The 21413-nt window shown below is 38.4% G+C and overlaps 2 protein-coding genes across 3 annotated transcripts in view; one reads left to right on the top strand and one right to left on the bottom strand.

Moving 5' to 3' along the window:
* The window catches only part of LOC105062187 (pregnancy zone protein), a 37878-nt gene extending 19612 nt beyond the window's left edge, over nucleotides 1–18266 (top strand). Inside the window, exons 16-36 of the mRNA XM_045510209.2 lie at nucleotides 2398–2559; nucleotides 4078–4177; nucleotides 6415–6562; nucleotides 6976–7204; nucleotides 7698–7824; nucleotides 8596–8717; nucleotides 8927–8978; nucleotides 9962–10045; nucleotides 10736–10912; nucleotides 11195–11282; nucleotides 11923–12079; nucleotides 12451–12525; nucleotides 12815–12992; nucleotides 13450–13673; nucleotides 14529–14744; nucleotides 14920–15050; nucleotides 15411–15501; nucleotides 16095–16163; nucleotides 16510–16612; nucleotides 17444–17485; nucleotides 18102–18266. Of these exons, the coding sequence (XP_045366165.2) occupies nucleotides 2398–2559; nucleotides 4078–4177; nucleotides 6415–6562; nucleotides 6976–7204; nucleotides 7698–7824; nucleotides 8596–8717; nucleotides 8927–8978; nucleotides 9962–10045; nucleotides 10736–10912; nucleotides 11195–11282; nucleotides 11923–12079; nucleotides 12451–12525; nucleotides 12815–12992; nucleotides 13450–13673; nucleotides 14529–14744; nucleotides 14920–15050; nucleotides 15411–15501; nucleotides 16095–16163; nucleotides 16510–16612; nucleotides 17444–17485; nucleotides 18102–18118 (2592 nt within the window). The 3' untranslated portion in view covers nucleotides 18119–18266. The remainder of the gene's footprint in view (nucleotides 1–2397; nucleotides 2560–4077; nucleotides 4178–6414; nucleotides 6563–6975; nucleotides 7205–7697; nucleotides 7825–8595; nucleotides 8718–8926; nucleotides 8979–9961; nucleotides 10046–10735; nucleotides 10913–11194; nucleotides 11283–11922; nucleotides 12080–12450; nucleotides 12526–12814; nucleotides 12993–13449; nucleotides 13674–14528; nucleotides 14745–14919; nucleotides 15051–15410; nucleotides 15502–16094; nucleotides 16164–16509; nucleotides 16613–17443; nucleotides 17486–18101) is intronic.
* The window catches only part of KLRG1 (killer cell lectin like receptor G1), a 130236-nt gene that overhangs the window by 14011 nt on the left and 94812 nt on the right, over nucleotides 1–21413 (bottom strand). The window lies entirely within an intron of this gene.

Here is a 21413-nt window from a genome sequence, read left to right as displayed (position 1 = left end):
CTTTTTCAGATTCTTTTCCATTATGGGTTATTACAAGATATTGAACATATTTCCCTGTGCTCTACAGTAGGACCTTGTTGTTTCTTTTATATATAGTAGTGTGTATATGTTAATCTCAAACTCTTAATTTATCCATTCCCCTGTACTTTCCCCTTTGGTAACCATAAGTTTGTTTTTTATATCTGTAAGTCTATTTCTGTTTTGTAAATAAGTTCATTTGTATAATTTTTCTTAGATCCCACATATAAATGATATCATGATATTTGTCTTCCTCTGTCTGACTTACTTCACTTAGTATGATAATCTCTAGGTTCATCCACATAGCTGCCAATGACATTATTTTATGCTTTTTTTTATGGCTGAGTAGCATTCCATTGTGTGTGTGTATATATATATGTACCACAATTACCACACACACCACAACTTCTTCATCCATTCATCTGTCGATGGATATTTAGGTTGTTTCCATATCTTGGCTGTCGTAAATAGTGCTGCTATGAACATTGGGGTGCATGTATCTTTTTGAATTGGAGTTTTCTCCAGATATATGCCCAGGAGTGGGACTGCTGGGTCACATGGTAGGTCTGTTTTTAGTTTTTTAAGGAGTCTCCATACTGTTTTTCATAGTGGCTGCACCAATTTACACCTACCAGCAGTGTAGGAGGCTTCCTTTTTCTCCACACCTTCTCCAGCATTTATTATTTGTAGACTTTTTGATGACGGCCATTCTGACTGGTGTGAGGAGATACCTCATTGTAGTTTTGATTTGCATTTTTCTAATAATTAGTGATGTTGAGCATCTTTTCATGTGTCTGTTGGCCATCTGTATATCTTCTTTGGAGAAATGTCTATTTAGAAGAAGAAGGCCTTCCCCAGGAGAGGAGAGCTGTTCTACAGTCAAGGGTATATGAGTAGCTGCTCTCATTACAAACTCCACACAAGATGGTATGTGATGCCAGATTTTTAAGCTTTCTCTAAAATTTAGGTACTTCCTCATTGCTCTTAAGTATAAATGAAAGAGAATTTCCATTCAAACTTGTCTTTTAAAGATATTTCTTACACTGAAGCACTACCAAAAGGACCTTAGAGTTTCCCATCTTCATGGTCCATTTACTTATTTAACAAATATCACTCTTCCTTGACTGTGGGATGGACACTGCCCTGGAAATAGGAGTTCTAATAGTGAACAATCAGATGTGGTCTCTGACTGTTTTAGACTTACAATCTGGTGAGCTATTAAAACAAGCAAGCAACAAAACATATAAACGTATAATAGTGCTAAATTTTGATAAGTATCATTTAAGGGATAAACAGGCTGTTGAGATAAAGAAAGAAAAGAGTTGAACAGTTTTTGACATAGTGATCTGAGGTGTCTTCTTAGATCATCAGACAACGGAGGGGAAGGGGCAGGCGTTACAAAGGATGAAAGCAGCGTGCCCGAGGGTCTTGAGGTCGGAGTAAGTCTGGGGTGTTCTAAAAAGGGAAAGGTAATGACCTTATGTGTAGTGGTGAGAGAAGAGGATGGCAGCGGCTGTAGGTGGAACGGAAAGTAAGGAAGATCGTGGTGTTACAGTCTCTGTTACGCGATGCGCTCTGTTCGCTTGGAGTGGAGTTTGGAGTTGACAGCCAGTGCGGGGGTAAATCACTGAGGAGCTGTAGGCAGGGGAGCAGCAATTTAGATTTCTCTAGTAAGAAGATCTCATTGGCTGCTGAGGATATGAGAGGGAGAATGAAAGAATGGAAACCGAAGGCTGTTGTAGTAGCTTAGGTAAGAGAGGGCAGCAGGTCTGCATGGAGTTAGGGTGTGTTTAATGGCCAGAACACTATGTGACTGAGCAGGTGGCCTAACACTAGGCTCGGGGCAAAAAACTGAACTGGAATTGATTTGATTTCTAGGTTACCCCAACCCACTTTTTTCCCAAGCCAAACTCGGTCCTAACATAGTATACTAAAAACAAAAGCAAACAAACAAACAAAAAACACGTGGTAAGAACTTAATCATATAAAATGGGAAAAGAAAATGGAATAAGTATTTACAGAAGTTGTTTCTGAGTGACGGGAATGTGAGTGGCTTTTATTCTCTCCTTATGCTTCCCTGTACTGTCCACATTTTTTGCTTTCCTTTAAAAGTAGGCGTTTGGGCTGGGAGACAGGAGACTAGAGTTTTATTCTTACTCATCCAAAATGGGCTCTGAGCCTTTGATCAATTAATTTGATTTCTTTATATATGCATTTCTTTTGTACAACAAAAGGCTTAGGATCCATAGCCCTTAATGTCTCCCTATGATTTCTGTGTTTATAATATTGGCATGGGAGTGTTAAGTAAATCCTGGATTGAACATTATTACACTAAAATAAAATAAGATAAGTTTTTCCTTTGTTCTCTCCATTTTGCAGGTCTATGATTTGCTACCAGTAAAGAGCGTCCACAGTGTTCGATACAGAGGTCCTGGGAATGAAGATGGTGAAGCGTGTATCACTGCAGAAGACATAACTCACAACGGACTCATTTACACGCCAAGGCAGATCCCGGATGATGATGTTTACAGCATCTTTGAGGTCATTCTTCTTAAAAACATAACCAAAATTGATTTCCAAGTCTTTGTTAAGATGGAGAACAAATGGACTTCTAAGCTCTAGAATCTGACCTCCTTCCCACCTGCCAAAAATAAAGCTATGATTCACAGAAAAAAATTGAAACCTCAGAGGCATAGAGAACTTCGTACATGCACAGAGAGTCAATCGTGAATTTCTCTGGCACTTTAAACCGCAAGGGGTATTACTTTGAGGGCCCACAGTCTTAACCAAGTTGCTCTCAAAGCTAGTTATCACTGTCATTTTCTCCTCTCAGAAAACCTTTCCCATAGTGCCTCTGCAATCCATCCATTTAGTGCAGTAAAATTTCAGGAAGACTGAGAGTAGCTGTGCATAAAGAAAAGATTGACAAAATGTGGAGTAGAAATGTTAGCATGCCTTAGGTTAGATAAAATGCGTTAATAAAATGTGTGCCTTTAACTAGACCTAGGGAAAGGGAAGTTCATCCAGGCTGTGAAGTCAAACCTTGTCACTACCAAAAAAAGGACTAAAAACTCCCATTATACCTCAAGAAAAATATACATCATTCTTCTGCAGAGGTCTGCAGCTTAGCTGAGAGCAACTTAAACCTCCTTCTCCTGCAGCCTCCAGAATCATAAATCAGTCAACAGTCCACGGAGAAGAGGACTCTTTAAGTTTTTAGCTCACTGCTTAATCTTTAAACATTTCCTTCTGACTTCTTTCTCCCTAGTGTGTATCACTGCCACCCTTGACAGCTGTGCCTCAGAGTCCCACAGTTTCCCAAGTTCTCTAAGATAGGACAGCAAGTAGTATTTAACTGTGACAAATATTGAGGAAAGAGGACGTTGGGAACAGGTGGGCTCCAGGAATCAGGCTACATGGACATCTGCATGTGTGTTTTGCATGCAGAGATTCAGGCTACTTACAAGAAATCAAGAAAGAAAAACAGGGAAGACTATCTCATAAAAGGGATAAGTTGAGCATAGATATTTAGGCAAAGGCGTATTTTCCAATAAAACATAAACAAAGCCAAGTTTACTAAGACTGTGAAGAAGAATCTCCAAGATGCAACCCTATAATCTCAAATGAAGAGAAACAAAAAAAATTATTCTCTGCAATAAAATTATGAGATATATATATAATATATATACTATACATGTATAATATTTGGGGATTTTTTGAGGGGGAAAGGAAGGGAAGAAGAACATTCAAAGCAAAATACTCAAGTTTCTTGGATGCAAAAGACAATTAAAGAGGCATCAACATCCAGTAGACAAAATTCAGAATAGGAATCAGAAGTGGGTCCTAATCCCAACTCTCATTCACTAACTGGATGCACTGGACTTTCTGGGACCCCATTTTCATATTTTAAAATAGCTCTCTTCTCCTTCATGTGGAATTTTCATGACAATCCTATGAGCTATGTGTATAATCATAGTAAAAGTATAATACAAAAGTAAGAAAATATTCCAATCTCCAGACTGAATTGCCAATATGCTTTCATCATTCTTTTTCTTCCAGTCCGCAGGATTCAATATTTTTACCAACTCAAAAATCCACAAGCCATGTATTAGTCAGGTTTTTCTGCCATCTCCAGGAATGGCTCTGAACTACGCAAGTGGTAAGAGTGAGAATTATCTCTCTGCTAAAATAATGGAAGAAAAATGGTGCTTTGCTGGGTTGGGTTGGGATTAAAAGCTATTTTTCTAAGTATTAAATGTTGTTACTCTGCAGCAACTTCTTGGTAAATTTTCTTCAAATAATATTTTTCCCCAGGGGAAAAATACTAATTTTTAAGCAATTATTGTTTTTTTTCTCTCTCTGTCTCTGAAATCAAAATCAAATACTTTTTTGCCATAGCTTTCAATAGACTTGGTGCTTTAAATCCTCCATATCCATTGTGGATTCAATACCTAAATTAGTCAGAATAAGATAACTTACATTGCAGTAACAAACAAACCCCCATATCTTGGAGGCTAAGCAAAACAAAAACTGCCTGTGAGTCCAGTAGCTGTCCAGAACAGTTCCCTACCAACTATTGTCAAGGATATCCTTTCGGCTTTCATCCTGTCACTCCGTCTCCAATGTACCTTTCAAGATTACTACCCTGGGGAAGAAGAAATAGGTTTGCATGTGACTTTTACGGCCAGAAGAGGAAGTGGCATATATCACCTTGCCCTGCCTGCAAGGGATGCTGAGAAATGTAAAGGATTATATGCATATTATTTGCCCCTGTTGTACTCTTTTATGGAAATCAAAGTGATTTTGATATTTTGAACAAAGTAGAATAATTCAACTTTTGGCAGATATACTGCTAATCTCTTTGTACGTCTCAAGTGTGCCTAGACAGGAGGAAAAGTTGAATAGATTCTGTTTTTCTCTCTGCTGCTAACAGACGTAGAGAAATGTGCCTAGGAATGCTTGGCTGTCTACTAATCCTATTTTCTAATAAGAAATGTGGCAATCATGATTCCATGTAATAGCATGTTTATTTCTTTTTAAAAAACTAAAAAGCATTGTTATTACTTTATTTTCATATCCCTCTTAATACCAAGCATACATTTTCCTTCCAATCCTAAGAGAACACATGTCGATGGAATGACCCAGAAAATCTGAAAAGAGAGTACCATCATTACATTCTTAATCCAAATATTCTGTAATGATCTATACAAATTTTGCATTTGGTTATTTGTCACCCATCTATTCTTTCGTTTTCATTCTCAGTTACATCACCTTAGTCCTGAGACCCCCATTTCCATTATTTCATAACCCAATTACTAAAAAACCATCCCAATTTAGCTGCCTTGCCTACCCTCTTTCTCCACTTCAGTCTAGCCTGTGTCCTGTGAAAGGTGTATCACCCTTACACATTGCTTTTATTATGCCATTTATTTCTCATACATAGTCACTACTTCTGGAATTCAAATAGTCACTATATGTAAGGCTTTAAAAGAGCATGTTTAACTCTATCATTTTATATATATTATACTTATATATTTATACATACTATCTTATCTAGCTTCTGATCTCTGGAGGGTCATTTTTTTTTTAATCAACCTAACTCCTGCCTCCTTAACAGATCTAATTTATTTTTCCTAACCTTCATGGTGTTTTATCATACAGTCACACCTACTACTTACTCAGCTATGCTAAACACACCCTCAACATAGACATTCTTCTCCTGAGGAGCAAGTTTCTCATTATCCCTTTGGAGCATCCGTTCCGACCTCTGTGCAACACGTGTGCAGCTGTTTCCTTCGAATGCCTTCTTCATTCTCCTCTGTTTCTCTTTCCATGGCCATCTTTTACGTTCCACTTTGGTAAAGTCTTTTCTGGTCAATCTAAACTTTATTTTCGGTCCTTTATTGAGTCTCTGCTGTCTATAACACATGCTTTACTATATATTATTGTTTGCGTCTCTATATCTCATTAACTGTTAAAAAAAAAAAATTCCTCAAATCCTCTAGCTGTAGCTACGATCCATTCCTCTTGTTTGATTTTCACTGCACGTGGAGAACACGTGATCATGCCATCGGTGTACAAGCAGTATTTGGTGTTTTAAACTAATCTTTGTCTTTCCCTTCACCAGTTGAATAATCAGTTTAGGGAGACTTACATTTGTCTTCATTTCTAGAGAAAATTATATTACCTCTAGACTATTTGATGAAGCAAGAGGATTAGCCTTCCAATAGGACAAAGAGATAAGTGAACAAAGTAACAAGCTGGTAGGTTGAACTATTCTAAGAGTAAACATTCCCTGAGCATATGACCTTATTCTACTTGATAAATAAGGAAGCACTAACAAATTAATGATAAAACTGAGGCTGACACTGGGTTCTGTGTGTTGTGTCTCCACAGCAGGTCCTCTAAGTGCTCCACTAGCACGTGGAGCTGAAGGAATAGCTTATTCAACGGCAGCGAGAGACGGCTCTCCAGCTGCAGAAGTGAAAGAGACAGTCCGGAAGTATTTCCCTGAGACTTGGATCTGGGACTTGGTGAAGCTCAAGTAAGTTGTGTGTTGCCTGGAATTGAGTTCAGAAAAGGATCTGAATCCTCCCCTGTGATTCTAGTGTGGTCACTGGTTCCTCATCCTTTCCGTTCTGCTCCACTCTTTAGTGGTAGATATTTAGATTCATAGTTCATTTATCTGATTGCTAAACAATGCAAGGTTTTGTCTTGTTCTGTTTTGTCTTGTTCTGTTTAGTCTAATTTGGTCCTGAGATACCTGAAATAACAGAAAGTAGAAAGCTACCCTAGACTCTAAAAAGAAAAAAACAACTTTCAGAAGCCTCACTAGGTGCACCAAACCTTAGATGAAGTTTAGCATTTATCACACTTAGTTCCTAAGTGGTCACACCCAGGGATCACCAGTTGTCCATGCTCAAAAAGGGATTCTCACCCTCTTTTTTCCCTCACTAGTGTATCAGGTAGAAGTGAGTTGGCAGTGAAGGTCCCTGACACCATCACAGAGTGGAAAGCCAGTGCCTTCTGCTTGTCTGAAACAGCAGGGCTCGGCCTCTCCCCCGTCACCTCTCTTCAAGTCTTCCAGCCCTTCTTCGTGGAACTCACTCTCCCCTACTCTGTGGTTCGAGGAGAAGCCTTCACGCTCAAAGCCACTGTGTTCAACTACCTGTCCAGTAGCATTCGGGTAAGGACCCTTCTCTGGACATAAGGGAAAGTAGAAGGAGGAAACACGATCACCATTCATTACCTGGTAAATCAAAATTGAGTATGATGCTGCCTAAGTTTGAAAGGGAATGAGTACTAGGAACTAAGAACGAAGCTATCCAACAGGTCCGAGGTAGTAAGGTCAATATTCATTTGGGATTCTATATTATTTGTGGATTCCTAAATTCAGATATTATTTTCACCTGATTAGTTTTTCACTCTAACTAAAGAAAACATCTCTTCTTTGTGTTGACACAAGCCTAAATCCTGGGTATTTATCCTAATTCCCTTCCGTTTTTCAATGTCCTTATGGCAAACATCTAAACTACAAAATATTTGACAGGATTTACCTTGTTTGAACAATTCCTCAAAGCCTCTCAATGAGTATGCATTCTCCCTGTAAGTTGCTTCCCCCTGTAACTGACCTTTTGCCTGTGTTCTTTCTCAAACTCATGGGTGGGAATGGGGGACAGGTCAGCGTGCAGCTGGAGGTCTCTTCTGCCTTCGAGGCCATCCCAGCAGAGAAGAATGATGAATCTCACTGTATCTGTGGAAACAGGCAGAAAACTGTATCCTGGGCTGTGACCCCAAAGTTGCTGGGTGAGTGGTAAAGACGTTCACAAGCCCTGCTTCTTATGTTGGAATAGTCTGCTTTCCACTCTGACCCAGATGCATGTTTTTTCTTCTCCTTTATCAATAATCAATTGAAAGAAAACCATTTTATATATAGGAAGCTAAAAAGAAGAAGGTATTCAATATAGAATTGAGGTGGGAAGCCCCATGAAAAAGACAGCAGGACCCCCAGGCAGGGCCACTACCCTCCTGCCAGCACCATTCAGTTCCCTGGCCCAGTGGCATTATTTCACTTTTTAAACTCTGAAACTACTTCTAGGAAAGCAGAACTTACCCCTAAGAGTCTATTGGTTCCCTGAGCTAACTCCTGACTGGTCCATTTGTAGTGCTCCATTTGCATGGAGCTCACTCCTGATTGGTCCATTTCTCTCAGTCCTGATTGGTCCACTTCTCTCAGTCCTGATTGGTCCATTTCTACAAAGCTTGTTCCTAATTAGTCACCTTTGTTATTCCTTATTTGCATATGATGTTACAAAATGTTGCAAAGTCTAGGCTGGTAGCCTATAAAAGCCTGTGTAAACCTACAGACAAGGGTCCAGAGCTTGGAGTGTTAACTCCTCTGGGACCGCCGGCGTAATAAACCTGAGTTCTCCAACCCTCCAAGAGCTGCTTGGTCTCTTGCCCGGATCCAGGTTGCTGCCACAATTGAGCTATAACACTGAGCTTTTAACACTGAGCTGTAACACACTTTGCTGCAACAGAATCACTGTTTAACTGCTTGAGAATCTTATTCCCCAGGAAAGGTGAATTTCACAGTCACTGCAGAAGCCCTGCAGTCTCAGGAATTGTGTGGCAATGAGGTGCCCCACGTCCCGGCGCTTGGACAGAAGGACACCGTAGTCAAACCCTTATTAGTCGAGGTATGACGGTCTGCTTTCTCCAAGTCTCAGAGACCTTATTATGTAAACAGCATTATTTAATATGTATGTGACATTTCATTCCGAAGAATATGAATATGTTCACCACTCAAGTTTTCACTGACATTTTTCTCCTCTATTTTAAATTGACTTTTCTCCTATGCATTCAGCATCACTTTACCTTTTTACTTTTTTTTTCTTTCAATACAAAGCCGGAAGGAATAGAAAGGGAGGAAACTTTCAACACAATTCTCTGTGCATCAGGTAAGTGTCAAAAAACAGGTAAAATTCTCATGTTAAGCCACTTGCCAAAGTATACAGTTGTGAAATGCCCTTTTGGGCATGTTTCCTCTGGGGGAAAAAAAAGAAACAGAAACAATCTTTTCCTAATGAAGGCATAGAGAAGTTAAGAATCTTAACCAAAAAGCTCTCAGTTAATAATGAGAGGTAAAGCCGATGATTACAGGACAGGATTCTTTCCAAGATACCTGTGTTTCTTGAACTTCTTCCTACACAGTTTTCAAACTATTAAAATATCTGTGTGTCACAATGCTATAGGTTATTCAGGCAATAGTTCATCTGTACTCATGTTTTTATTTAAACAAGTCATCTTAAGAAGAACTTCAAGGGGGGAAAGGCTGTGGGAAGGGATAAATTGGGAGTTCAAGATCTGCAGATACTAACTAAAAATAAAAAAACAGATAAACAAGTTTATACTATATAGCACAGGGGACTATATTCAGTATCTCATAGTAACTTCTGGTGAAAGAGAATGTGAAAATGAATATATGTATGATCCTATATGACTGAAATATTGTTTGAAAATAAGGACCTCCCCAAACAGAAATATAGTCAGAAAGTATCATTGTGCTTAAAACAGAATCTGGTACATAGCACACACTTAATGCATATTTATGCATTACGTATACTTTTGCATAATATACGACTTTTTGAAACCACTAGCAATAGTAGAAATTAACATGAACAAGTATAAATAAATATAACACAAGGTATATGCTTATAAGGAAATCTATAGAAATTTACCACAAATATATATGAGTAATGTGAACCTCACTGGGAGAGGAGTTGTGGCTTTAGGAGAAACTTGGATTGCAACAAAGAAATTAGACAATGACCTAGAGAAATGAGACGTTGGATCTTGATCATATAGAGGAAAGAATGCAAACAAAAATAGGCCATTTCTCTCGTTTTTCCCTCCCTTATATCTATTTGTCTTCCTTCATTAGAATCTGCAGTGCCTAAAAACTTCTCATTAAAACTTCCTTCAAATGTGGTTGAAGGATCTGCCAGAGCGACATATTCTGTTTTGGGTGAGTCTCCCAGCCCAGAAGCAGCAGCTGTCCAGCCCCATAATTCTAGTGCCCAAGGCCGCACCATCCCTCATTAAAGAGTCCCTGAGTCTAGACACTGGCCTGAGAGAACGAGCACCAAGCTAAGGACTGCATTGTGTTATTAGTCAGAAAAGGGACTGAGTAGATGTGATGCTACATATTACACCTTGATATACTCTGAAAAGTAAGAAGGGTCATCTGTCTGTACCCTCATCTTCAAGAGAGTGACTAAGTCAGGGTGCTTCCTAATAGATTTGAAAATTGTTGTGTGTGTGCATGTGTATGTGTGTGTGTACTTTACCAGATTTGTGGCTCATCAGAAAGAAGTATCCAGCCATTCAGTTTTTTCCTGTTTTTTTCTATCCTTGAACTATCTACTTTATTGTTTTCCATTTCTCTTTCCTTTTTTCAAAATTCTTTTTCTTTTTAACAGAGGCATGGGGGATTGAACTCAAGACCTCATGCATGCCAAGCATGTGCTCTACCACTAAGCTGTACCCACTTCCCCTCTCTTTCCTTTCTATTTCTTGTTTTTCTTCACCTCTTATGCTTTCTTGTCCTCCCTTTTATATATGATTTGACCTCTCCCTTAGCTAGTAATCTATCTTCCTGTCCCAACATAAATCAGCACTGAGTGCCTCTGGCTTTTTTCAATCTTTCATTCCCCAGGTGATATACTAGGCTCTGCAATGCAAAATCTTCAGAATCTTGTCCAGATGCCCTATGGCTGCGGTGAACAGAACATGGTCCTTTTTGTCCCGAACATCTATGTTCTGAACTATCTGAATGAGACACGGCAGCTGACAGAGACGATCAAGTCCAAAGCCATCAGCCACCTCATCAGCGGTGAGAGGCTGCCCCAAAAGGAGAACGTTCATTGAGTCCCTTGCTGTCTCCACCAGTGAACTCAAACCTTTCGATTTAGATTTAATAATTATTCTTGCTGTGATGTCCAGCCAGACGTCTCGCTGTGCAACCAGAAGTGTCAGTGGCGTCATCGAGTCTTGGAGATAGCGTAGTAGTAAAATAGTGGTCTCCCTATGATTCTCCAGCAAGCTTTGAAGAAAAGCCTGCCTAATTCTCCACTGTCTCTGCTATTTCATAAATCTATGAAAACTTCCTCTTCAGGTTACCAAAGACAATTGAATTATAAACACAGTGATGGCTCATACAGCACCTTCGGGGATCATGATGGTAGAAGTCAGGGAAACACTTGGTAAGATAATTATTTCCTTCTGTTCTCTGTAGATCCATGGTATGCCAGATTTCTGGAAATTCGCTTTTCTCTGTCACCTGGAGTTCTTTCACAGAAACTTGTTATTCTTTAAAAACCCATATATGTATGTATCATCACTCGTGGGAGATCTCACCATTTTGTCACCTTGAGCTCCCCTGTTCTAATAGTATAGAAGATAGTACAATAAGGACGTCCTCAAACAGAAATAAAGTCAGAAAGGGTCACAATGTGAAATGATAGGGGGGAAAAGCTTCTACACTGCGCAAAAAAGGGAAGGAGAAGAGGAGAGGGACAGGAGGAGACTGTGATGTAGTCAAAATCATTCAGAAAATGGCAATTTTGATGGTGGGCAGGCTTGGAGTCTCCACCGAATATTTTATGAGAAAAAAGTGAAAAGTATCAGCTGTGAAGAAACCCACGAAGTTGAGATATTTAAAAAAATAGATTCAGAAGTTTGCTGTACCAACAAGAGCATATTCAGTATTCAAGTATCATTTCCCCACGAATCCCCTCCAACAATCTCCCGCATGGAATTGTAAAGATACCTGGAGGCGACTGCACTTGGCACGCTTTGAAAGTGAGATGGTCCTCATGTCTCAGTGTCTTCTTTGCTGGACAGGCTCACCGCATTTGTGCTCAAGTCCTTTGCTCAAGCCCGGTCATACATTTTTGTGGAGCCCTCACACATCATGGATTCCCTCAACTGGCTGTCACGGAAACAAAAGGAAAATGGGTGTTTCCAACGCTCCGGATCCCTGCTAAACAATGCTATTAAGGTGATGCCTTCACTTTTGTTCTGAACAAGTGATATGTAGGAGCAGTGATGCTCTGACTGGTTCCTCAAGTCCTGGTGACATGGCCTTGAGGAAGGACAGGATACTCTAAAGCTTCTGAAAACTAGTCATAAATTAGTTGTTTTTTATTGAAAGAAAATAGTGTGTCTCCAAAATTTCAATACGTTACTGAGAGTGAGGGGAAATGATTTGGGACAGATTTAAGAGTTTTACGGTGAAGGAGGAAGGGGGAAAATCAATATTGTTGCACAAGAAAAGATGCTTTTTAATGAAGATGCTCAAGAGGAAAAGAGAGGTAGCTGACGCTAGCTAATGAACGGTGGACTGTGTATCTCTGCATCTGACCCTTACAGGGCGGCGTAGATGATGAGGTGACACTCTCTGCCTACATCACCATTGCTCTGCTGGAGATGCCACTGCCTGTCACCGTATGTACTAACACCTTTGCTGTCCCTCCTTCACTAATGTAAGGAATGAAACTCAGGGAACTGAATCTCTGAGGAAAATGAGTTGTGATTTACATGTTATTTAATGTTAGTATATTTCACTGGACCATGAGGGACTATAGATCCTTTGGGAAGCTGCAAAGGAGATGATTCTCTGGTCAGAACTGTGATGCCACATAGGCACATGGGGGCGTTTCACCTGGGGTTAGCCTGGGGACAGTTCATTAGCCTGGTTCTGCAACCTTCAGGTCTCTCTTCATCTTCTTTATAGCATCAAGTTGTCCGCAATGCTCTGTTCTGCCTGGAAGAGGCCTGGAAATCCACCTCAGAGGCCCAAGGAAGTCTTGTCTATACCAAGGCATTATTGGCCTATGCCTTCGCCCTAGCAGGAAACCAGACCAAGCGGCGTGAGCTGCTTGAATCCCTAAGCAAAGAGGCTGTAGAAGAAGGTAAGAGCTCCTACAGCAAAACTGACTTCCCAAAATCTCCAGTGACCAAAAGAAGAGAGAGGACCTGATGAATTCACACCTATCACCCATCATGCTTATATTATACTGTATCCATTATTTTGTGATAAGAAGAAGATGATGAATTATTATTGATATAACCCTTAAATTCTCTAGGTAACATGAATCGTTTTATCATTTCACACATTACAGACTCTCAACAGCCCAGCTTCTAATATCACACAAATATGTAATAGACACAAAGGCACAAAACACAGTGTGATTGGCTGGAACCCTAATTTACTTTCTTGGCAAAGATTTGCCTGATTGGTGATTACTTAATACTTTCATTTCGTGTTATGTCCATTGACTAGGGGAGCTCTAATTACAATGATCATTCACTAATCAGGTTTTGAAACCGCTCTCTAAGCTTAAGATTGGATCCTTTTCTATTTCAAAGGGGACTCAATCCACTGGCAACGTCCTGGGAAACCTCAAGAAGTTCATGCACCCTATTATCAACCCCGGGCTCCTTCTGTTGAAGTGGAGATGACATCTTACTTGCTTCTTGCCTATCTCACTGCCCAGCCTGCCCCATCTTCAGCAGATCTGTCTGTGGCTACACGTATTGTAAAATGGATCACCAAGCAACAAAACCCCAACGGGGGCTTCTCTTCCACTCAGGTCTGTGAAGAGACTCCAGGGAGAAAATTAAATATATTAATATGTATGTAGACACAACCATCTTCTAGAAGTTGAATAGTTGAATAGTGCTTCTAATTTACACTTTATTTCTCCACCACCAGAAAGGTTCCAGCCTCATTATTTTCTATATGGATAATTTCTGTGTCCTCTGGACAGTCTCAGATTTTCTCTCCTTAGTGGATCCTCAACTGTAAACTAGGTCAGCCTCACTAAAGCAATCATTACTTTCCTGATAAAGTAAATTTTTCTTCATCCAAAGACTAAAATTATCTCATATTCTGCCCAAAATATTTCCTCCCCCAGTAAACATGAATACTGCTATCTAATTAGGCTGATCCCTTCACTTTTTCTGGAATTTGCTGACTGTTTTGCATGTCTTCACATGTAATATTTCCCACCCTGGTGCTCCCTGATGCCTGTCTTCTGTCTCCATAAACTTTTCTCGTTTAAAATTTAGAGATAATCCTGTTCCTCACCTTCTTCAGTCTTCTCTTCCTATGCTAGCTCCAATTTCTTCTCCCTTCTCTGAATTTTTCCAACAAATATTGTCACATAAATTTATAAATTATTGAAATATCCTCTGGTTTAAAATTTTTGAGTCTTATTGCTATATGTACATTGTAAACTACTTGAACGGGAAACTTCTTCATTTGCCCCCAGAGTACTTAGAATAGTTCATGATTAATAACCAGGTCTGGATTGACTGGAAATTCAATTAATGAACTGTGTTTATGACTAAATAACTCTGAGAGAGAGCGGTGTTGACGTGGTTTATATCCAGTTTGACTTTGTTTACCTTCCTCTCCTGTAATTTCTGCACACATCTTTTTTCAGGATACGGTGGTAGCGCTCCAAGCCCTCTCCAAATATGGAGCAGCAACTTTCACTAAAAGGGAGAAAGCGGCTACAGTCACTGTCAAGTCTTCAGACTCCTCTAAAGAATTTCAAGTAGATGAAGCCAATCGCCTACTGCTGCAGGAGATCAGGTTGCCAAAGATTCCAGGGGACTACAACACAACAGTGTTGGGGTCAGGATGTGTCTACCTGCAGGTGAGACTGCCACGGTTTGGGGGATACTACAAATGGGAGAAAGTCCCAAGAATTAGATTTGAATTTCAAAATAGAAAAAGAAATGTGTGCTAAGGGGAGGTATGAATCACCTAGAGGAGATAGACTATTTGAGTGCAAAGATAAAGGTTTAAGGGTTTTTTTCAATTTGTTTTAGACATCGTTGAGATATAACATCCTGCCCAAGAAAGAAGGAAAAGCTCCCTTTACCCTGCAAGTTGATACTCTCCCCAAGGACTGTGATGGAGTCAAAGCTCACAGAAAAGTCCAGATTCACATCAACATTAGGTAAATCCTAAATCACTACCAGACCTTTTGTAGAATATGGTGAAATTGATTTTCTTGTGCAGGGCAACTCCATGGTCCAAGGTCATGCATAATGAATAAGACATTCTTGCAATATTTACTAAAAAGAAAAATTTCTTCACTCTTACTAAAAAGCCCTAACATTGAGAATTTGACGTTGTCATACCTGCAGAGCATGAGTTTATAATGATGAGCTTTCCAAACAAGTATAGCAGAGGCAAACAGAGAAGGTGAGTAGTAGGGAGGGCTAGGGAACACTAGAAATGGAAGAGAGAGTTCGGTCTTGAATGAATTCCAAAGGATTTTATTTGACTGCCTTGTCCCCGTCCCTTGGCTTCATAGTTATACTGGAGAACGACCCAGATCCAACATGGCCATTGTGGACGTGAAGATGGTGTCAGGCTTCATACCAGTGAAGTTATCAGTGAAAAAGGTAAGCCCCACATCCCTTACAAGAGCGAAGTCACGATAAACGCTGGCATTTCTGTTTGTCAATTTGGCTCTATTGACTCAGATCTCCAAGAGGTTGTTTCCCCAGTGCGTGTTTCCATCATTTTAATGGTGGGCATCCTAGTTCTGTCATGTGATCTCAAGTATAAGATATAAATCATAAACATGATTAATAATGTTCCAGCAGGCCCTATGACTTCGAGGGATGTGGAGTGCATTGAATTATCTTCCAACTATATAGAAGAAGAAAAAGGGAGACCATAAGTATGTATATACAAATATTCTCCCTTTTTTTATATATAGTTGGACGATAATTCTCTCTCTCTCACACTCTCTCTCCCTCTCTCTCTCTCTATATATATATAGTGAATATATATATATTATATAGGTAGAAAGAGAAGGTTTAATAAATACTACTTCTATTGTTTTTTAATCATTATTACTATCATTCTCAAAAACATGAAAATCAGTGGTTTTGATGTTTCTCAGAAGCCATTTAGAACATAAATACCTGAAAACTGCTTCAGCCCCAAATTTCCTCATCCCATACCTTCGGCTTGTCTTCTTGGTCAACAGCTCCAAGAAAAGCCTCAGATTCAAAGGACTGAAGTGAGCACCAACCATGTCCTGATTTACTTTGAAGAGGTGAGCTTCTCTGCTAGGTCTGGGAGAGCCTCTAGACACTCCAACAACCAATCCGGATTCTGATTAACGTATTTCATATGCACAACGTATGAGGGGAAAAGAAAAGCTACAGGGGAAGTGAAGCTTGGCCAGCTCACCAAGGCTCAGATTACTGCATTTGACTGTCCATAGAATTGCCTCTTTTACTGGCACTGAGTGTGTTCTGCAAGACTTAAAATGTCTCATTCTTTCCATAGGTTTCAGTACAGAGGACAGCCTAAGTACAGGGCTTGATAATACCTTCAGAAAAGAGTAACTAGTAATTAAATGAATCTTTGATTCCAATTCAATTGTCCTGTCTCTCCAGCTAACGAATCAAACCTTGAGTTTCTCCTTCTTAGTGGAACAAGACATCCAAGTAAAGAATTTAAAACCAGCTACTGTGAAGGCCTATGATTATTATGAGACAGGTGAGTGGGATTCAGACATGCTGAGCCTTGAAAAGAAAAAGATGACTAACCTAGCATAGGGTCACCTGAACTGCAAGAAAACTCCACAATCTTTCATTCAAAGAAAGAGTGAATTTATGGTTTCACAGGACAATCATATTCCTAATATTAATATGTCATGTGCCCCTAAACAAGTCTTAGAGTCACTCTTATAAATTGATCATAAAGCAACAGAGTATCAATTCTTTCTAATTCCTCTGTGAAGTTGTTAGTTCTGGACTGAATTATTCCAGAAAGATAAGAAGAGCAGAAACAACTAAACAAAAATAAATAAATAAACACCTCTTGGTACTGATGTGTGACACAAGTCCCCAGATTTAATCTATTTTTAACTTGTGCTTTGATTAGTCTCACAGATTTGGGGCAACTTTGTCACATATCAGAAAATTCTTCCATTTGCTCATAACTTGGAACTAGAAACTTACCAGCATCTTAGCATGCAAGTAGTGTTCAAACTTTACTCTTTCTTAGAAAATAAAAGGATCAGAGAGGAAGGTACAACTCTGATAAGAAAAATATAGATGTGAAAAAGGGCTATACCGTGTCCTATGGAAAGACAGTTATCTATTTGTGAAATCTACCTCTCAACAGTGTTTTCAAGCCCAATTTTCTCTCCTCCCCCCCATCCTGCAACCAATCCCAAATGGCTTAGTACAGAAGTCAGTCTTTTTTATTGACTCCATAACTGTGCTTTATGCTTTCTTTGGTAGCTCACCCAGTTTATGTACAATTCACTACTCATGTGCCTATTACTGAATGGCTTCACTCTGTCTCATCATTTTTGTGTTTCAGAGGAATTCACTGTTGAAGAGTACAGTGTCCCCTGCAGTTCTGGTAAAGTATAAATAGTAAAATCAAATGCCAACATGAAGAAAATAAATAAACATTTGTTGTTGGCATAAAGCTGCTTCTTGAGCATCCCTTACCATACTGTAAAACTCCCGGGTAAATTATATTGAACAACCTCAAATGTATTATAGAATTTCTCAGCAGAAAAAAAACACAAGTATAATTACTTGGTGTCTAGGTGTTTGAAGATGAATCCAGGAATTTGCCACATATAAAAGCTAAATCACCTAATATTCAGTGTACAAGTCTATACTCAGTGGTGATATATCTACCACTCATGACCTTTCTAGGATGTGTCTAAACTTATACTAGTTAAGGTCAGGAAATTTTTCACTGTAAATTATCTATATAAGACGGCATAAGAGACATGATCTACAAGACCTTCCTTTAGGCTGTTGACAGGGTTCATCTTCAACAATACAGCACTTGCTGTAAGACCTTGTGCTCTCCACTGTAAAGCATGAAAAAACTGGAATAACCTTAGCATTAAAAGAATTAAAATTTATTTAGTTCAAATATTTATAATTAAAATATGAAAAAATATTCCTTTATTAGATCACAAAATTTCCCTACTGTTTCTACCTTTTCTTCTACTGTTTAGAACATGGAAATGCTTGAAAATGGAAACTCATGGACCTCATCAGATGAACTTCTCCAGAAACAAAGAACAGACTTATCAAGAGAGAAGACAGTGGGGGAAAGAAGGGACAGGAATTGGAAGTACATGAAATTTATATGTTGAATAAATTTATGACATTTACAAGTCTCTCTTTTCTTTTGTTCTTTATCAGTGTTATAACTCTCTTCTAAAATATCCAGCTATTTTCCACAGTGTTTCTAAAAACACTGAAAAAGTATACAAAGAGGTACCTTCAAAAAACTATAGATGAATCAAAATGAAATTCCAAAAAACGTAGTAACCACAGGAAGATAGGGAAAAGAAAACAGTATTTCCAAATACTGGAAACAGCCTAAATGTCCATCAATAGATGAAAGATTAAATCTAACTGTGGTACATCCATACCATGGAATACTACTCAGTAATAAAGAAGGACTAACTACTGATACAAGCAACAACTTGGATGGATCTCAAAAATGTTACATTGAGTGAAAAGAAAGACAATTTCAGAAGGTCATACTATATGATTCCTTGTATAGTCAACATGGAATGGAATGATGGAATCATAGAATTGGAAAATAAATGAGTGGTTTCCAGGGGTAATGGATGCTAGGGCAAGGGGGGAGGGGTGGCTTACAAACGGATAGCATTAGAGACATCTTTCTGGTTATGAAATCCTCCATGCATGGAAGCAAAAGTCCTGGTTCACATTTTTACAGTTAATTCCATCTCAAATTATTTTGTTGTCGGTTGGGTGGTGACTGAGAGAGCATCTAAATTGACTTTTTTCCCTCATATCACTTTCTAACAGTCCCATTATCACTTATTGACCAATTCTATCAATTCTGTATTTCCCTGCTAATAAAAACTGCCCCCTTTATCACAAATTAAATTACCATACATTTTAGGGCTTGCTTCTGAGTGATTTATTCTATTTTGTTGATTAGCTAGTCTATTCCTTCACATGCACTAAAATTTTTGAATTATTGTGGCTTAATAAAATGTTTTTATAACTACTCTGGCCAGACTGTCCTCATTCCTCTGTTGTCACCTTTTCTTTGCAATACTAAGCTTATTATTTATTCCAGGTAGAACTTTGAAATCATTTTATAAAGGGGATTATCCCCATAGTCATATTGGGTATTGTTTGGAATTTCATTGAATATGAATTAATTTATAATGATGATGAATGTCAACTTTTTACAATTTTTAGCCTTCCCTATTCAGACACATTTTATCTTCACTTATTCATTTCACATGATGTGAATTCTAATTCTGACTTAATTTCTGAATTTGGGCTGAATAACAAAATGAAAAGTAAAGATTAATTTCATGGACACATATAGTAAGATATGTTGAAAGAATTATACAATGTATAACAGAAACAAATTAAAAGATATGGGCAAAAATAAAATTACATGATGATTAAAGACTAGAACAATATGTCTCATTTGTTGATAGAAACCACTGAAAAATTTTAAGGAAGAATTATTTCAGAGTTACATAATAGATAGTCTGTCTTCTAAGCAATGGTGGGAAGAAGAAAGCAAGTTTTTCTGATTTTTCTGATTTCTGATACACAGCCCACTGGTGCAAAACTGGGCTCTCCGCTTTACGTTGCCAACGGTTTAGGATATGTACCCCTCTTTCAACTTAAAAAATCCCACACTTTAAAAAATTACTTACTTTCCCCTCATTTATTGATTTAGACCTCTTTGAAAGCCAAACCTGTATCTTAATCATGACTGCAGTCTGTTCACCCAACACTGTGCTGGGAATATAGGAGACACTCAATAAAAAAACGGTGTGACTGAAGGGACCAGTGCTGAGTGAGCATATTTGCATAGGTAGGTAGGGCACTTGGGTTGCTTCCATATGGTGGCTATTGTAAATAATGTTGTGATGAACACTGGGATGCAGACTCTTTTCAAATGGGTGTTTTTGTTTACTTCGGATAAATCTGCAGAAGTAGAATTGCTGGATCGCATGCTAGTTCTATTTTTTATTTTTTTGAGGAACCCCCAAACTGTTCTCCATAATGGCTGTAACAACACCCACCCACAGTGTCCTGGGGTTGCATTTTCTCCACATCCCCACCAACATTTACTCCTTGTCTTTTTGAAGCTAGCCATTCTGACAGGTGTGAGGTGATATCTCAATGTGGTTTTGATCTGCATTTCTCTGATGATTAGTGAAGTCTTCTCATGTGTCTGTTGGCCATTTGTATGTCTTCTTTGGAGAAATGTCTATTCAGGACCTCTGCCCATTTTTCAGTCATCTTGTTTTTTGATATTGAGTTGTAACTTTAAAAATATAAAGTCACTTTCTTTAAATAGCAATAATGTGAGAAATATCCTCATGTTTTTCACTCAATATTCCTAGGCACTTTTGTTACAAAATTTAGGAATCAGAATTAATGATATTATGTTAAAATAAAGAATACCCAAAGCACTAAAGACAAAAGAGTCTGTAAGAATTCAAGTTACTGTTCAACAAAATTTTTCCTGAGAAAAAAACTCTCCCAAAATGTAACGTGTACTTAATCTGACAACAAAACTTATCATGCCCAGTAAGTGATCCTTGATGACTCAAAGTCTGTTAATATATAAACCACACAAAAGACTTTTATCATCAGTACACTTGCCCCCCAAATTCCCTTTCCACGGGAACCAAGTGGCAGAATATAAAATTAAACTGCTTCTTGTGATCAAGCATTTTAAAAAGATTGAAAGTAAAAGGGAACGCCTTTTTCAAATTGTGTAAAATAAAATAGCACCTTTTCTATAAAATATTTTATAATTCAAACTGGGACTCAAAAGATGGATGTTATTAACTTTGGTAGCTTCTTATTTTGACAAACTATCTGTCAAAGTATAATTTTCAAAAAGAAAATATATATTTATATGTATATATAAGGAAAATTTATAATCTCAGGCAAATATAAAAAGAACATGAGTCAAACATTTTATTTAAACTAGTAATTAATGAAGTAACCAGTCAGATGTTATAACTAGTTCACAGAGTACTCAAGAGATCATACTTCACAGACAATTTAACAAAAACTGTTAGGATAAGAATGATGGGTTAGGTATAAAACAGAGTAACAGAACATACCTTAAAATCTTTGGGGTTATCTGTTCCACTGAACAGAAATTCTTTGCATGTGTACCTGACGAAAATTAGCAAGTAACTTACACTAAGCCTGGAACCTTTAATCTGTATTAAACAATGTGATGAACTAAGTATATTCTGCTAGGTGTTCCTTACATGGCCCTTGCTTCTAAGTCGCATTGA

Source organism: Camelus bactrianus, chromosome 34 (assembly GCF_048773025.1).
Source record: "Camelus bactrianus isolate YW-2024 breed Bactrian camel chromosome 34, ASM4877302v1, whole genome shotgun sequence".
NCBI classification, from domain to species: Eukaryota; Metazoa; Chordata; class Mammalia; order Artiodactyla; family Camelidae; genus Camelus; species Camelus bactrianus.
This window is presented reverse-complemented; position numbering and strand designations above follow the sequence as displayed.